Below are 16,390 nucleotides of genomic sequence, written 5' to 3' on the forward strand. Positions count from 1 at the left end.
ACTCATTTGACCTGAGAAAGCAACCTTTTCTGCCCTGGTCTTCTTTAGAGAAAGGTCCTTTGAGGTGATTTGTGCTGGAGGCCGAGAGCACAGCCTTGCCCAGCAGCCCGGCTCTCTCGTGGGAACATAGCGCGCCCTCTTGTGGTCGAACGCCGTAAGTCCTGTTCCCTCCACCCCTCCCGCTTTCCCCTTTGAGGTGTTTTTCACCCTTCAGTCCTTGTCTGGCACTCACCAAGTGCCTAACAGGTGCTAGGCTTATATGCTGGGAACGGGAAACATAGACAGGATTGGGACATGGTCTTTTCCCTTGATTATTTCAGTTCTCAGTTTGAGAGAGAGCTGCATAAGTAAATAATAGTTATAACAGAATGCAATTACAGCCAATGCAGAGCTACGTGCAAGGCGTCACGATGGAAGGGATCTCTTAGCTGAATGAATAATAACCTATGTGCCAGGCACTGTTTGCATGCATCATCTCATTTAATTCTCCAGACAGCTCTACTGTGCTACTCTTATCCCATTTTATAGCTGAGGAAAGAGGTTCAGGGATCATTTTCAACTGCAAATCTGAAGGTGTTACTTCTCTTGCTCACAGCCTTTTGATGGCGCTCCACTTCTTACTGGAGCCTTTCTAGCTCTCACATGATCTGATTTGGCCTAACTCTCCAGCCTCATCTCTCCACATTCCCTGCTCAACTCCTAGCCATACTTATCTACTGCCTTGAACCAGCCTCCAATCTCCCCGCTGTTGCTAATGCTGTCTCTTACCCATGGACCATTCTTTCTTCTCACTTTCACCTACCCTTCTTCAGGCCCCTGACCCCCCAGGCTGGGTTATGGGCTCCCTCCAAAAGTTCCTTAGGCCTCCTGACCTAGCACTATTTTAGCTCTTATCACACCAAGTGGTAATCATCTGCTGACTCATCCGTCTCCCCAACTAGACTTTAAGCTCCACGAGGGCAGGGCTGTCTTGGTCTTATTCACCACTGTCTCCAGCACTACTGTCTTCAGCACTGTCTCCAGGCACAGCACCCAGCACACTGAACGGAAAAGAAGGAGAAAAAAGAAGTTGGGGTCACTGGGAAGACAGGCCACAGAGGTATCAGGGAGGACCACTGAACATCCCTCAGGCTAGCCATTAGGTCATTGACAACGTTGGTGTGTGCAGTCTTCAAGTTGCCCAGAAGAGTGTATGAAATACTATATGTAAAAAGCCAAGCCCTATGCCTGGCACACAGTAAATAATGAATAAATAGCAGCTATTACTATTATTATCAAAACTAAAGTAACAAGGAAAAGGCCATGACCTCTGAGGCTACATGTAAGCGACAGAGGAGATTTCCCATGATCGTCCCCTTCGAGCTGGACTTCCGTAATGAGGCTCTGAGCTTGGATTAAATTCCTCCTGCAGAGATGGCTGAAGGGTGGTAATGGGAGTGGTGTGGTGTATCAGTCCAGCTAGGTTAGGTGATGGGAGGTAACAAAACCCCCCCAATTCCCAAATTTCCCACTAAATGTACAAGGTGGGTTGGTGGGGGGCTGTCAAGGCCTGACAAAGCTTTATCTCAACACAGGCTTCCACAGCAGCAGAGTTAGGAGAAGCAGAACTGGGAGAGGCACCCCCAGCAATGAACTGTCTCAGCCCAGAATTGATCCCCTTCCCTCCGGCTGAAAACTCATCGGCCGGAATGGCCTCACGGGGCCTCATCCAACCAGGAGGGCCCAGGAAACGCAATCCAGCCCTGTGACCAGAGAAGAGAATTACCTTATGGATTCTTTTAGTGATATAAAAGCCGAGACCCTCTTCTGAAACTGTTCGGAGGTGCTGCAGCTCCAAGGAGCTCAAGAAGCTTGGCATTAGAAAGGGTCCTTTTCTATAAAGCGGACATTGCTGCATCTCTGTCAGTATGTTTCTTTCATGAAAGGGTAGCTGCACCAGTCCTGGAAAATGACTACTTATTCTCACAACCGTGTGTGTGAGACAGACGGTGTGTTCGTATCCAAACAGGTGCTCACAGGAGGTGGGGGGCTGGGCCTGTGAAGCTGGCCAGAGGGATGTGGAGATCCCACTTCTTTCTGCAGCAGGAAGTGGTTGCAGAGGACTGGACCGAACTGCACGGAACTCTGCTCAACCTGAGCTGGGCTTTCACAGCCCACACGTGTATTATTCCTGGCCCAGTGAATAACCCAGATTCTGGAAAACAAACTGAGGTCTCCGGTTACTGGTTCTGAGAGCTCTGGGTAGGGGCTGGGGTTTTCCTGGAGGAATTGGACATTTCACTGTCAATCAGTGACAAATCCCAGCACAGAAAGTGAGGGGGTGGGCTCTGGTAGAGAGTGGGGAGGGCAGACAGCTGGCACAGGAAGGCAGACACGTCAGGAGGAGCCCGAGACAGCGGCTGGGTCTGAGGGCTCTGCGTAGCTGAATTGAAGATCTGCCTCTAGGCTTCTCTGGGTGGTAATTTCCGGCCTTCTTTCTTGCCAAAGGTCACCGCCTTAGGGACAATTAACAGAAGGACCTGTGCCACGATTTAGGACAACCTTAGCGCAGAGGAGGCAGCGGAGAGCTTGACCCGCTGTGGACTGTGGCTGTGGACTCAGGACAACAGCACGTCTGGAGGAGCTGCCGCTGACTAGGACTCCAGGTACTCCCGCCCAGAGGCTAGGACATGGATACTATGACCTTTCAGTTTTTCCGGGCTTGTGTCACTGGTCCACCTTTTGCTCGACTCATCATGGGGCCTAGGGCTAGTTGTGGGGGAACTGAGGCAGTAAAGCAGGTTCTTGTCTGAATTTAGCCACCAGACGAGGGCTCTCGGCTCTCCACCTGTGCACCCAGCCTCGCCCCACCATTCCCCGGGACTACCTGCTTCTACAGCACAGTGGCTTCCTGCTTCTTCCAGACCCTGCCCTCCACCACCTCTTCCCCAGGCCTGGCGCACTCACCACCAAGAAGCCATTTTGGGTTCCATCCAGTCTACTCGGGTCTTTTTCATTCATCTCATGTTCTGGATCTCAGTTATGTGACCATGACCATCCCTTAGACTGGGACACCCCTGAGAACAGGAGCAGGTGTCTCCGCCATAGAGCTTCACCTTCCCAACCTCTATGAGCCCTGCACCTGGCTTTGTCCACCTGGGGGTCGGCTAGGCAGCATGATCCGTCAGACCGAATGGCGTTGGTGAGGCGCGGGCGTGGACGGAGGCAGAAGCAGTGTGTACAAACTGGGAGCTCTTTACTGGCTGCCGTGAGAAGCCTATATACAAAGAAGGCACGAGGAGGGGGAGGGAGCTCCCCTGCTACAGTACCATGGAAGTGGGCAGGGGTTGGGGAGGGGGCCTGCCAATAGGCAGGGGTCAAGAGAGGTTTTCTGGAACCAGCCTCAACTTCTGGAATGGGCCACAGGGGAGAAGGCAGAGCTAACCTGGCTCTGAAAGCCAAGGACAGCCAAGACCTTCACTTCTAGGTCTCCAGCCCACGGTCAGGGGGGGCAGAGGGGGGTCTGGCTGATGTGGCATCGTGGGGCTCCCTCCCTGTTCTACATTCAAGTGTCGCTCCCTCTGTGATCTTGTGGGGGTCCCTCCAGGCCAGGATGGTAATGTGGCTGAAAGGTGGTATCTGCTCTGTATCCTTCCAACATCTCCCTGGCCCAGGACCAGTCCCCTCTTCTGTTGAGGATTCCATTGTGCTCCCAGGGCAGTCCCAGCACAGTGTGTCCTGGCTGCCTAGCACTGTGTCCATCTTTTTTCTTAGGGCTGAATTTCCTGCTAGTGCATGGAACGGCCATGGCTGAGGACAGAGGTTTCGCAACGATTCATGAAAGAAAGCCATCCTGGGGACCTTCCTTCTAGTTCCTTCTGCTCTTGGGTCTGAGCATGCCGGGTCCTGTGAACACCCCCTTGGACAACCTTAGGCAGGCTCCGACTCTCTGGCATGGGTATCGGGAGCTGCACCGGGGGCCTGTCAGTAGTTTTCATCTTGAGGACAGAGTCAGTCCAGTGACTGTGGCGCACGATGGGTCCAGTGTGACAGAGGAGGTGTCACCACATTGGGGGCCTCTTCCTCCTGGCTCTGGTGGAGGCCCTTTGGCGTGGTTACGGCACAGGTAGAGGCTGGGACACGCATGTCCATGCACCATCTGGGGCGCACAAGCACAGTCCACAAGCAGTAGGACCCATATGTGCTCATATGTGTCCAGGGCACAGGGCTGCAGTGCTCAGCAATGCAGGTTCCACGGCCCCAGCCCTCCTTCGGGGAGAAGGCCATGGCTGGAGGGCACGTGCATACACTTGAACAGGTGTGTGTGCCCGAGCCTGCTGGTGCCAGCCAAAGGCAGTAGCCCCTGTGGACCGTCAGGGCATAACTTATGATAAATAGAAGAAGGGGACACTAGGGGAGCAGGGGTGGGATCAGGGAGGATGTCAGTAGTATCGGTCGCGAGTCTGCCAGCTGGTCACCCAGTGCTTCTTGGTGGGCAGGGTGCTCCCTGGAGGTGGGTAGCGCTCCTCCTCCCGGATCCGCACCCCGTGGTACTTGGGCATGATCCGGTAATAGCGGGTCCGCTTAAAGAAGTCACACTGGAGAAGGGGAGAAGAGAAAGGCCCTTAGCATCCAGCTTTTGCGCCAGTGGGAAGATGTGCCCAGCCCCTTCCTTCCCCACTCGGAGGTCCTCAAAGCCAGGACCGCTACCCAAACACAATGCCATCTCCCTGCGCTGAGATGGGGGGACAAGGTTCCCCATCCCGGGCCCCAGAGGAAGGAGGAGTTGAGGAAGGCAGAGAGGAGAGGGAGAGGCAGATGGAGACAGAGGGGCAGTCGCTGAGACTGCTGACGGAATGGCTGGGAGGGGTGGTGATCTACCCTGACCACAGTGTCGGGAGGGGTCAGTCTGTCACCCCAGGGGACTCCCAAGAGGAAGAGGGCTGGTTCCCAGAAGAAGGACTCTACTAGTGCCCTCGTTCTCTAGAGGTGGGGATGGGGGTGTGGAATCACTCTGAAGTTTGTCTTGTGGCCTACAAAGATGGGGCCTGGCCTTGGCCTTGACCCTTTCCCGATCCCCAGAAAGCAGAGGGCGCACAGGGAGGGTTTTATGGTTCCCTCTGGGGGTCCCAAGTCCTTGAGGGGCTCAGTGGGGAGGCTGGTGAGAGCAGACACCCCGAGCTCTCCCAGGGTGCGGAGAAGGAGGCCGACAGAGTGGCCTGTTTTTTGTGGTGGTGCTGGGGACAGAGTGACGTGCAGAGAGGGCCCATAAAGGAAGAGGAGCAGACAGAACAGAGTCAGAGGCCCCAGCCAGCTGGGGGCTTGGGGGAAGGGGCCCGGAGGCCGCGTTACCCAGTGGACCAGGGGTGGGGGGCTGCCCCCCTCAGTAGTCGTCCGTCAGCCTCTCTGTCTCTGATGGCTGGCTCTTCATCTCCGCCTTCTGCCTCTTAGCTTCATACAGGGCCCGAGTGCGGGCTCGCTTGAAGAAGCCGCACTGCGGAGGGGAGGAGGTGGGGAGGGGCCATCAGGGGGGGTTGGGGGGTCCTTGCCAGCAGCACTCATGAACGGGGGCCCGGATGCCTGGGTCCCAGCCCCAGCTTGGTGATGTAGCAGGAGCCAGAGCTCCTGGTTCCCCTTTCTGGCTTGCAGGTCCCCCCATTAACCCAGGCAGGAGCATCCTGGGTGAGATGAGGATGGGGCAGGGGGTGCGACTGGGAGCTGCGAAGAGGTAGGGGGGACTTGGGGGACGGGGGGTGAGACGGAAGTGAGGACTGAGATGAAGGGAGAGTTGGGGAGGGTCTGCTGGCAGGAGGTCCCAGAGCGGGCGTCGCAGTGGCGGGCTGGGTGTCCTCACCTTCCACAGCAACAGGATGATGAGCCCGAGCAGCAGCAGCCCGGCGCTCACAGCCACGAGCACGAGCCACAGCTCGATCTCGGCCGGCAGCTCCTCCACCAGCTCGGAGTCGATGTCCACGGAGAACTGGAGGGGTGAGAAGGGGCTCAGCCTGTATCCGCGCCCTCAGCCCCAGAGCTCATCCCTCCTGCTCCAGCTGGACCCAGGACCCTGCTTTTTTTTTTTTTTTTAGTTGCACATATTTATTTTTAAATTTTTATTTATGTATTTATTTTAAACATCTTTATTGGACTATAATTGCTTTACAATGGTGTGTTAGTTTCTGCTTTATAACAAAGTGAATCAGGTATACATGTACATATATCCCCATATCTCTTCCCTCTTGCGTCTCCCTCCCTCCCATCCTCCCTATCCCACCCCTCTAGGTGGTCACAAAGCACCGAGCTGATCTCCCTGTGCTATGCGGCTGCTTCCCACTAGCTATCTGTTTTACATTTGGTAGTGTACATATGTCCACGCCACTCTCTCACTTCGTCCCAGCTTACCCTTCCCCCTCCCAGCGTCCTCAAGTCCATTCTCTAGTACATCTGCGCAGGACCCTGCTTTTTGATCTACTGCCAGTAGGGGGCGCTCAGGGACTGGAAAAGCCCCTGCCCGCCCACTGACAGCCACAGATTCCTCCATCCTCCCCTTTCTCCACAGGAGCAGCCTCAGATCTGGGAGGCAGCCTGTAGTCTGCGTTTGTGACCCACACATCTGGGCTTGGGTACCAGCTCCATCCTTCACAAGCTGTGGAACCTTGGACAAGTAATTTCATCTCTCTGAATCTCCATTTCATGCTCTCTGATAAGGGGATCATAATGCCTACCTCATAATCCAGTAGAGACCCAAAAGTAAAACCAAAAGCATGGGTTCTGGAGCCAGACTACCTGGGTTCAAGCCCTAGCTGTGTTATTCACTAGTTGTGTGACCTTGGGCAAGTCACTTAACCTCTCTGTTGTTCATCTATAAAATGGGGATTATGCTAATAATACCTACATCATCACAGGTTGCTGGAGAGGATTAAATGTGTTTAGTATGAGTAAACTGCTTTGAGCAATAGCTGGTACACAGCAACACTCCATAAATATTTACAAAAAAACAAAGAGTGCATAGCATACAGTACAATTTCTTCTTCCCCTACAATGAAGATATATATATAATATATATATATTATTATATATGTTTTATAATATGTAGTTATTTCATATATTTTAAATATACATTTATATATGGAAAAATATTTTTTCTGATGCTACATTATTATTTCTTAAAAAGTTATTTAGGGGTCTTCCCTGGTGGCGCAGTGGTTGAGAGTCCGCCTGCCTATATAGGGTACACGGGTTCGTGCCCTGGTCCGGGAAGATCCCACGTGCCGCGGAGCGGCTGGGCCCGTGAGCCATGGCCGCTGAGCCTGCGCGTCCGGAGCCTGTGCTCCACAGTGGGAGAGGCCACAACAGTGAGAGGCCCGCGTACCACGAAAAAAAACAAACAAAAAACAAACAAAAAACAACAACAAAAAGTTATTTTGATTATTTTTTTTTAAAAGATGACATGAAGAAAATTAAAGGTTCCCAGTAATTTTACTCCATAGCAAAAGCTATCTTCAACATTTTGTTGAATCTCTTTCCATATATATATATATATATATATATATATATATATATATTTTTTTTTTTTTTTTTTTTTTTTTGGCCGTGCTGTGCAACATGTGGGATCTTAGTTCCCCGACCAGGGATTGAACCTGCGCCCCCTGCATTGGAAGCGTGGAGTCTTAACCACTGGACCGCCAGGGAAGTCCTCTTTCCATATTTTTAAATGTATGTGTTAAAACATATATATTTTTTCTTCCACATAAATGGGATCTGTGTGTACTCTATGCACTCTTCTGCGACCTTTTTCATTATCTTTCGATGTCAATTAATAAAGATCAACCTAATCTCTTCAGATGACTGCATAGTCATTGTAGGAAATGTACCATAATTTATTGAACCAATCTCCTACTGAAAGACATTTAGATTGTTTCCAATCTTATGCCATCATAAACAATGCTATAAAAATATTCCCCCCAAAAAAAAAAAATATTCCCATATATTTATGTTTGCAAACTTGTCCTATTAGCTCCTTAAGATATATTATCATGTGCAGGATCAAAGGAAATGTGCAGTTAAAATTTAATAGATATTGATAAATTCATCTCCAAAAAGAATCCATCAATTTATATTCCAATCAATAGCATTTCCTTCTACCTCATCAGCACCGGACAGCATTATTCTTTTTAATATTTTCTAATATGATAGGAAAAAAATCTTATTGCTATTATTTTTATTTCTTTACTATTGAATTGAACATTGGTATTTCACTCTATGTACACTGCCTGTTTATCTCTATGCCACCCTTTATCTTTATGTATTAAAAATATGTTGGGCTTCCCTGGTGGCGCAGTGGTTGGGAGTCCACCTGCCGATGCAGGGGACATGGGTTCGTGCCCCGGTCCGGGAAGATCCCACATGCCACGGAGCGGCTGGGCCCATGAGCCATGGCCGCTGAGCCTGCGCGTCTGGAGCCTGTGCTCCACAACGGGAGAGGCCACAACAGTGAGAGGCCCGCGTACCGCAAAAAAAAAAAATATATATATATATATATGTTTATCAATACTTTGTCATGTATGCTATAAACTTTTTAAAAAAGCAACGTATCATTTGCCTTTTTAGTTTCCTTTACATCTCTTTTGCTGTACACAGATTTAAAATTTCATAGTCTCTTATAACTGATTCATTTTGCTGTACACCTGAAACTAATACAACATTGTAAATCAACTATACTCCAATAAAGATTTAAAAAATAAAATAAAATTTCATATAGTCTAATTTGTCAGATTTTTCCTTTGTGACTTCTGGGTTTAATAAAATAACTCCCTTTTTCCATAATTAAAGATTATTAAATTATTTCCTGAATTTTCTTCTGGTATAATAGATTTTATTTCCGATATTTAAATATTTAATCTAACTCAAATGTGTTTTTGTTTATGGTGTGAGGCAGGGGTTTGCCTTTACTTTCCAAATGTGTTCTCCCAATACTACTTGTTTACCTTTTTCTCCTGATTTAAAATGCCATCTGTATAATAAAGTCAATTTCTATCCTGTTCCATTGATCTTTCTGGCCCTTCCTATACTACCTTAATTCATTTTAGGAAATGTATCATAATGTATTTAACCAAAACTTCATTCGCCTCCTATACCTATCCCCTTCATATCTCCACTTATATCCCTTTCATAACAAATTATTAGGGATTTTGTCATGTTTATTCTTCCATATGTAACTCAGAATCAAGTTTGGGAACTTTCTTTTCAAGTTTCCACGGAGATGGCACATCTTCACAGAGATGTCGTGCAGATCAAATGAGCTCACGCAGAGGTTCTCAAGCCTGGCTGCACGGTAGAATCACTGGGGGGCACTTTTTAACGTACCAACACTGGGGTCCCACCTCCACAGACTCAGATTTCATTGATCAGGGGTGTAGTCCAGACACCAGAAGTCCTCCAGAGGATTCCAACGTGCTGCCGAGATTGAGACCACATAGCTAAAGTGTGCGAACATGCTCTGGAAAGATGCCCTGTTCTCCCATGCCCTGGCCAGGCACTGCTGTCTCCTAGCACGGTCACTCACCCGCACCGTCTTGTTCTCCATGTTGATGCTGGGGACGCTGGTTCGGAGGAACAGCGTGGCCCAGCTGGCTACCCTGACTCGGTCAAAGTCTTTGTAGTCCTGGAGGGGGGAAGGATGGGTCAAAAGAAGCAGCTGAAGCCCCTCTGAGCCTCTCTCCTGACCCTCCCTCAGGGTCAACAACAACCCCCAGGACACCATCCCCACATCCTTAAGCAGCACCAGGCCTCTCCTCCACACACGAACACACGTCATTCATTCATCCGTGCGTCAGGTCCTGTGCTGGATGCTGGGGACAGCAGAGACAATGAAGGTCACCGTCTAGGTCCGGCCTGTGGGCTAAATCTGGCCCATGACCTGCTTTTGTAAATAAAGTATTTCTGGCACATAGACGCGCCCATTCATCTATGTATTGGCTGCGGCAGCTTCGTGCTACTGTGCAGAATTGAGTAGTCGCAACAGAGAGCACGTGGCCCACAGAGCTGAAAAGACGTTTAATCTAGTCATTTACAGAAAAAGTTTGGTCTAGGTGGCACAAGATGGCTGGCACTGCAACCCAGAGCAGAGCATGGTGAGCGGCACGCGTGGTTTCTGAGAAAGTTCTGTGCGTGTCCAGAGGGGAGAGGTCATTTTCAGCTGGAAAAGTCAGAAAAGACCTCGCTGGTGGTCTCTTGAGGGAGACTGTGAAGCCTGAACAGAAGTTTACATGCAGAGATAAGAGGCGAGTTGGCATCCAGGGGGAAGGAACAGCATGGACTAAAGCAGGGAGGTGGGAAAGCGATGGACACGTGACAGAATAATGAACATGTGAGAGAAGGTCATCTTGGCTAGAGACAAACTTATGTCACATCCCCCACGCAGATGCACAGACTAACACTGACACAGCACACAGCTACAGGTGCACAGCCCAGCATGTATCAATCTCCAGGCAGTCACTGACACACACTTGGGCACACACATGCACCCTGGCCTCATCCTCTTCCTGTTGCTCTCCCTGCCCGGATGGGTGGCAGTGGAGACCTCCAGATCCCAGCACTGACCTCGATGAAGGTGCTGTTCCACACTCGTGCCTGCACCGTCACGTTGGTGATGACGGGGGCATCAGGAATCCGGCACTCCAGCCACACACAGCGGGTGTGGTCACCGCCACAGCTCTGAGGTGGGCAGGGAACACAGAACACGAGACAGTCTGGGTCTCTAGATTCTTCAGGCTTCGCCCCTGGCTTTGTCCCACCCATGGCTGACCTGAAGGGGCCTGCCCTAATCCCTTCACTCACGCACACTGCACTTACGTTTTTAAGGCACATTCTTTGGGCCAGGCATACGTAGATGCCAGCGACAGGGGGAATGGGAAATCTGATCCTTGTTCGTGTAAATGGGGCCCAATCCCAAACGCCACCTTTCCAATGCCTTCCTACGCTGAGCCTTTGTTCCTGCCGGCTCCCTCCTGGAAGGCCACTTCTCCCTCTCCACCCAGCTAGACCTCAACTTGCTGCCCAGGCCTGCTCCCCTCTCCCTTCTGACAGAGGGCGCCCTGCACCCTGTCTTCACCTTGCCTCTCCCCATTCCCAGCCCTCATGATCAAAGCTTTGAGCATCTATATCACTCCCAACAGGTTGGGGCTCCTGGGAACAGAATCAGTATTTCTTCCTTCAGTCCACTGTCCTGGCTGCTCCCCAACGCAAGGCAAGGGCAGCGGGGTCCCTCTGAGGGCAGGAGATGAGTCCCCGCCCCCGACTGGAGGCTCCTGAAGGCAGGGGCCACATCACCTCATCAGACTGGGTTCTCCTGGGGCGTAGCACCTGTCTCCCTTGCTTCGTGTGCCCCCAGGCGCCCACCCACCCTGTGATGGGCGGGCGCAATCCCCTCCAACCTTGCCCCATCACTCACCAGCTGGATCTCAGACTTGGCTTTTTTAGCAGCAGCCAGAGTGACCGGCAGGGGGCCCTGGCCTCCCCCGGGGTCCAGTTGTCGCCGCCTGCGTTGTGGAGATGGCGGCCTGTCCTCAGGAACCTGAGGGGGAAGAGGTGATTTGCTGGAGGGAGGATCAAAGGTGAGGAGAGGAGGAAAGGGCAGGTGGAGGGGCAGGCCCCAGAGATGCAGGAGGGGAGGGAGAGGAAGACGCCGGCCTTTCTGCCCTGCAGCTTGCAAAGGAAATGAGATGCAAGTGAACGCTTCCCCTGGTGTCCTTACAGAGAGAGTGAGGTTGAGAGGGTTGACGAGGTCTCCAGGTGGCCGGCAGTGCCAGGACCCATTGCCGTGGACCGTGATCTCCGTGGGGTATAGCAACCACTTGCCATTGCTGACTTCATAGGGCCACTCCAGCCCCAGGATCAGGGCACCAAGGGCTGCCAGCCCTTCCCCCACTGGGCCCACCTGCGGGTACAAGAGGTGTCATGGCTACTGTCTCCTGGAAAACCACCTCCATCTCACCAACCCCCACCCTCACACCCTCAGACCCTGGACCCAGAGGTCCCCTTACCTGGAACTCATACTTGAGGGGGCTTCCCACATCCTCCACAGTTTTCATGCCAGACTCACCCATCACTGTCCCCCCAAAGAAGCTTTGTAGCCGGTGACTCACCCTAGGGGTAAGAAAGATGCTGGAGTCACAGGGGATGGGAGGGGCCCTTGCGGGGGCGGGGGCACCAAGGTTAGCTACAACTCCTCTGATATCAGGCAGACCTGAGATAAACCCCAGCTCTAGCATTTACTAGCTGTATGGCCTCAAACAAGTTATTTATCCTCTCTGAGCCTCAGTTCCTTCATCTGTAAAGTGGGGTTAATCTGTTAAGCAGGGTCACTATATAATGGGGCTGTTGTGAGAAGACAATGAGATGATGTATATAAAATCCTTAGCATTGTATATACGTTCCACATCTTCTTTATCCATTCATCTGTTGATGGACACTTAGGTTGCTTCCCCTAGAGTCTGTCATACAGAGGGAAGTAAGTCAGAAAGAGGAAAACAACTACCGTATGCTAACACATATATATGGAATTTAAAATAAAAAAAAAATGGTCATGAAGAACCTAGGGGCAAGACTGGAATAAAGACACAGAACTACTAGAGAATGAACTTGAGGACACGGGGAGGGGGAAGGGTAAGCTGGGACAAAGTGAGAGAGTGGCATGGACATATATACACTACCAAACGTAAAACAGATAGCTAGTGGGAAGCAGCTGCATGGCACAGGGAGATCAGCTCGGTGCTTTGTGTCCACCTAGAGGGGTGGGATAGGGAGGGTGGGAGGGAGGGAGACGCAAGAGGGAAAAGATGTGGAGATATATGTATATGTATAGCTGATTCACTTTGTTATAAAGCAGAAACTAACACACCATTGTAAAGCAATTATACTCCAATAAAGATGTTTAAAAAAAAAAAATCCTTAGCACAACAAGCTCTCAGGAAATGGCAGGGCCACGCCAACACCTTAGCCCCAGAGTTTCTGATTCCTCCACGGCTACCTGCTTTGCAAGGAGAATAATAATAATAGTAACAATAATGATAGTGATGTTGTTATGTCTTGGCCTAAGGATACCAAGCCAGGAGAGGTGTCTCAGAGGAGCTTGAGAGACACCTTAGGGAGGGGAGACCCTAGCTCAGGCCCAGCAGGCTGGGGTTGGGGGGAGTGGTACCCACATGCTGAGCGAGGCCTGGAGTGTGTAGTCCACCAGCAGAGTCAGGGTTATGGGCCACAGGTCATCCTGGTGACTTGACCTGGGGAAAGAATGGGGAGGGTAGGGGAGGAATGTGTCAGCTAAGGCTGGGGTGGGGGGGCCCAGGACATCTCAACCCCGACATAGCCTGGCTTCTCGAGGTCACTCACGTGGAGAGCTGCAGCTGTGCCTGGAGTTCCCTTGTGTGCAGGGTCACCCCAATGACCTCGAAGGCAATGAGCAGCTCCATCTGCCATGAGGGTGAGGGAGGCAGAGAGGAGCGTTTGGGGCCAGGCAGGGGTGATGCCATGGGGAAGCGAGGGGCTGAATGCTACGCTAAGGAGTCGGTTCTCTGGCCTCCTCCTCCCATTCAGGGTGCAGTCTCCCACTGCCACCTGTCTCCACTTTTCCACCTTCCTAGCCCCTTTTCCCATTCTCTTCTGTTAGTAATATCTCTGCTACTTTTGAGCCACATGACCTTGAGCAATCACTGAAACTATATAAGCCCATGTTTCCTTTCTGTAAATCAGCATCTACCTCCTCAGAAGGTTGTGAGAATTATATCATATAAAAGAAGCACAGCCTTGGGGTCAGGGCCTGGCACATAGTAGGTGCTCAGCAAAATCGGTTTCCTCACCTCCATCTGCTCTAGCTTTGTGCATAGCTCCCTAGTGGCCCCATTTTTCTGTCTCTGGGTCTCTCCCCACCCCCTACTGTATCCCCCCCTCCTCCACTCTGGCTCTTTGCTTCAAGGAAGCCTGGGAAGCAGGCAGGCAGAGTGAAGATAAGGAACTCATCAGAGGAGGAGCCTGGGACCCACAAGGTTGGGAGGGTGTGGTCGGCGCTCACCCTCTGGTTCCGTTTGAAGGGGTTCCCCAGCTCGCAAACAATGGTCATGGTCTCGTTGGCTTGGCAAGCTCCAGGCTGAAGAAAGAAGACAAATCAGGTCTGGGTGGTCAGACTAGGGCTTGTCCCGCCCCTCTCCTGTGGTACAGGGCCTGAAGCCCTAGAGGCCTGAGAACCCATGTGTTCCCCTAGCAGCAGAGACGCTGCAGGCACCTGAGGAAGCCCAGCCTAGAGTAGTTGACGGGGGGCGGGGAACACATGGCAAATGACAACACATGTACATGACATGTATGAAGGATGCATATACGTGGTGAAGCCGTGATTGGGCTCCGAGGGGGCGGAAGGCACTCACGGGGCGCACTGAGGACAGCAGCAGGGCGGGAGGCACCGCCAAGGTGAGCAGCGCCTCGTGGGCGTCTTCCCCAGCCCGCTCCCGGCTTGGGGTGTTGGTCAAGTTGATGCTCAGCAACAGTTTTCGGAAGTCTCTACTGTATGGGAGCCTGAGAGGGGAGGAGCCCCGGGCTGAGCCCAAAGCCCCGCCCCCGGGCCCGCCCCAGACCTGTTAGGCCCCGCCCCCCAGAAGAAAGCCCCTTTTCTGGCCAGGGAAGGCCAGTCTGAACAGCTCCCACCCCGCTAATTAAGGTCCCTCCTCTCCGATTCGCCTCTCTCTGAGACGCCTCCCCTCAGATCTTACCAGTTCTCTCCCCTCTTCCAGACCAATAGGGCCCCGCCCCTCAATCCCCCAAAGCCAGTGAAGTCCGCCCCACCCTTGGCCAATCCCCGCGGTCCAGAGCGCACCTGCTCAGCCGCTGCCCCAGCTCAGACACGAAGGCCGCCTGCATCTGCAAGTTGCTGTCGCATTTGTTGTCCGGCCCGCACTCCTTCTGGAACTGGACCTGGGGGTGGTCGGAGGCGTGGAGGGCCCACCACTCACAGCGCCCTCTGGCCCCACAGCTCTCCGGGTCCCTGTCCTTCGGCCCCACCCACCTCCGTGTGGTTCTCCAGAGCCTGCGCCTGGTTGAGGACCGGGTAGGCGTCCAGGGACCGAAGCCCCAGTCGGGGGCGCTCAGGCATCCGCAAAGGTAAAGAGTAGTTCATGGAGATGATGATGGGTCGGAGTTTGTCACGGACGTTGTCCTGGGAAAGGAAGGTGCGCTGAACCCAGCTCTGCACTGCCCTCCAAACCAAGTTGAATCCTCACACCATCCTAAACCCCTAGGGAGGAGCTGAAGGCCCCCACCCCGCCTCAACCCTGAAAACCCCCTGTAAGGCTGAACCCCCTCCCGTCTGATCACCAAATTGACCCCACTGGTACCACCTTGACCCACAAGTGAGAAGGTGGGGCTCCTCCTCTCCAGGGAACCCTCTGGGGGGAGGGTTGCGCTTCCCTTCATCCCTGGGGTTCCCAGGTTGAGTTCTTCCTTCTCACCCTGATGTCCCAGAGAGAGCCTGAGCCTGCCCCTACTAACGGATGCCTTTTCCCCAGAGGTGAGCTGAGGCAAGAATTTCACACCCCTCACTGTGGCCCCCATCCGTACTCCAAGGGGCTCCTCTCTCCTCTACCATGGGCTGGGTGCTGTGCACTGTACCCTCTACTTACCTATGGCCTTCCAGGCCGACCTGCCACCTCTGTCTCTGGGGAGACCTCATTCCCTCACCCTTGACCTTGGGGACTCTGGCTACCTCTTCCTGGGGCCATGGAGCCCATGTGCCACCCCTCGCCCCTCCCTCACCATCAGGAGCAGCTCCAGCGTCTGGCAGCGCATCTCGGGCATGGAGAAGAAGCCATGGAAGATAGCTGACTGACTGCGTGCAAAGCGGAGCCGGGGCGGGCGGCGGTCCCGGTCGGCCTCCAGAGTGTAGGCCAGGGCTGCGGTGCACAGTGTGGTCAGCAAGTGACCAGGTGAGCACGCCCTCCCCCTCGCCCCGCAGCCCAGCACTCACTGATGTTCCGCCTGTAGTTGGGGTCCCCGGCACTCTGGTTGTAAGCAAAGCACAGCTCTACCTGCACACTGTTGAGGGTGGGGGACATGGAGGAGGGTCTGGTCACAGTGGGACCCAGATAGCCAGGCCCTGGCTTTCATCCCCTTTCCTGGGCAAGGCGGAACAGGGCCCTTCAGGGAAAAGGCAGGGACAAAACTGGGGAGTCCACAGGGTTGGGCTGGGGTGTCCCTGGCCCCTTCCCTCCCCACTCTCATCAGAGCCATAGAAAACAGGGTTAGAGGGCACCAATGGGGAAACGGAGGCCCTGAGAGCAGGAGTTGCCTGAAGTCATTAGTCAGTTGTTGGCCCAGCCCAGTCTTGGGCAGGATCCCCAGTCCAGATCTCCCTCCCCACCCCGCCCCC

At 52.8% G+C, this 16,390-nt stretch overlaps 1 protein-coding gene across 2 annotated transcripts in view; it reads right to left on the bottom strand.

Annotated features, from left to right (window-relative positions):
- Positions 1–3,232: 3,232 nt before the first annotated feature.
- The window catches only part of ITGA3 (integrin subunit alpha 3), a 29,524-nt gene continuing 16,366 nt past the window's right edge, over positions 3,233–16,390 (bottom strand). The window contains exons 11-26 of one of the 2 annotated variants that reach the window (XM_079905319.1): positions 15,989–16,056; positions 15,778–15,914; positions 15,032–15,181; positions 14,843–14,940; positions 14,397–14,544; positions 14,048–14,122; positions 13,369–13,448; positions 13,182–13,259; positions 12,021–12,123; positions 11,732–11,914; positions 11,429–11,551; positions 10,579–10,692; positions 9,542–9,640; positions 5,834–5,959; positions 5,332–5,473; positions 4,443–4,577 (exon numbers count right to left, since the gene is read on the bottom strand). In XM_079905319.1, coding sequence (XP_079761445.1) covers positions 5,363–5,473; positions 5,834–5,959; positions 9,542–9,640; positions 10,579–10,692; positions 11,429–11,551; positions 11,732–11,914; positions 12,021–12,123; positions 13,182–13,259; positions 13,369–13,448; positions 14,048–14,122; positions 14,397–14,544; positions 14,843–14,940; positions 15,032–15,181; positions 15,778–15,914; positions 15,989–16,056 — 1,693 coding nt within the window. In that variant the 3' untranslated portion in view covers positions 4,443–4,577; positions 5,332–5,362. Of the gene's footprint in view, positions 4,578–5,331; positions 5,474–5,833; positions 5,960–9,541; positions 9,641–10,578; positions 10,693–11,428; positions 11,552–11,731; positions 11,915–12,020; positions 12,124–13,181; positions 13,260–13,368; positions 13,449–14,047; positions 14,123–14,396; positions 14,545–14,842; positions 14,941–15,031; positions 15,182–15,777; positions 15,915–15,988; positions 16,057–16,390 lie in introns of both variants that reach the window. The other variant, XM_079905320.1, reaches the window with a different exon arrangement.

This window comes from Stenella coeruleoalba (assembly GCF_951394435.1).
Source record: "Stenella coeruleoalba genome assembly, chromosome: 19".
In the NCBI taxonomy this organism is placed as follows: domain Eukaryota; kingdom Metazoa; phylum Chordata; class Mammalia; order Artiodactyla; family Delphinidae; genus Stenella; species Stenella coeruleoalba.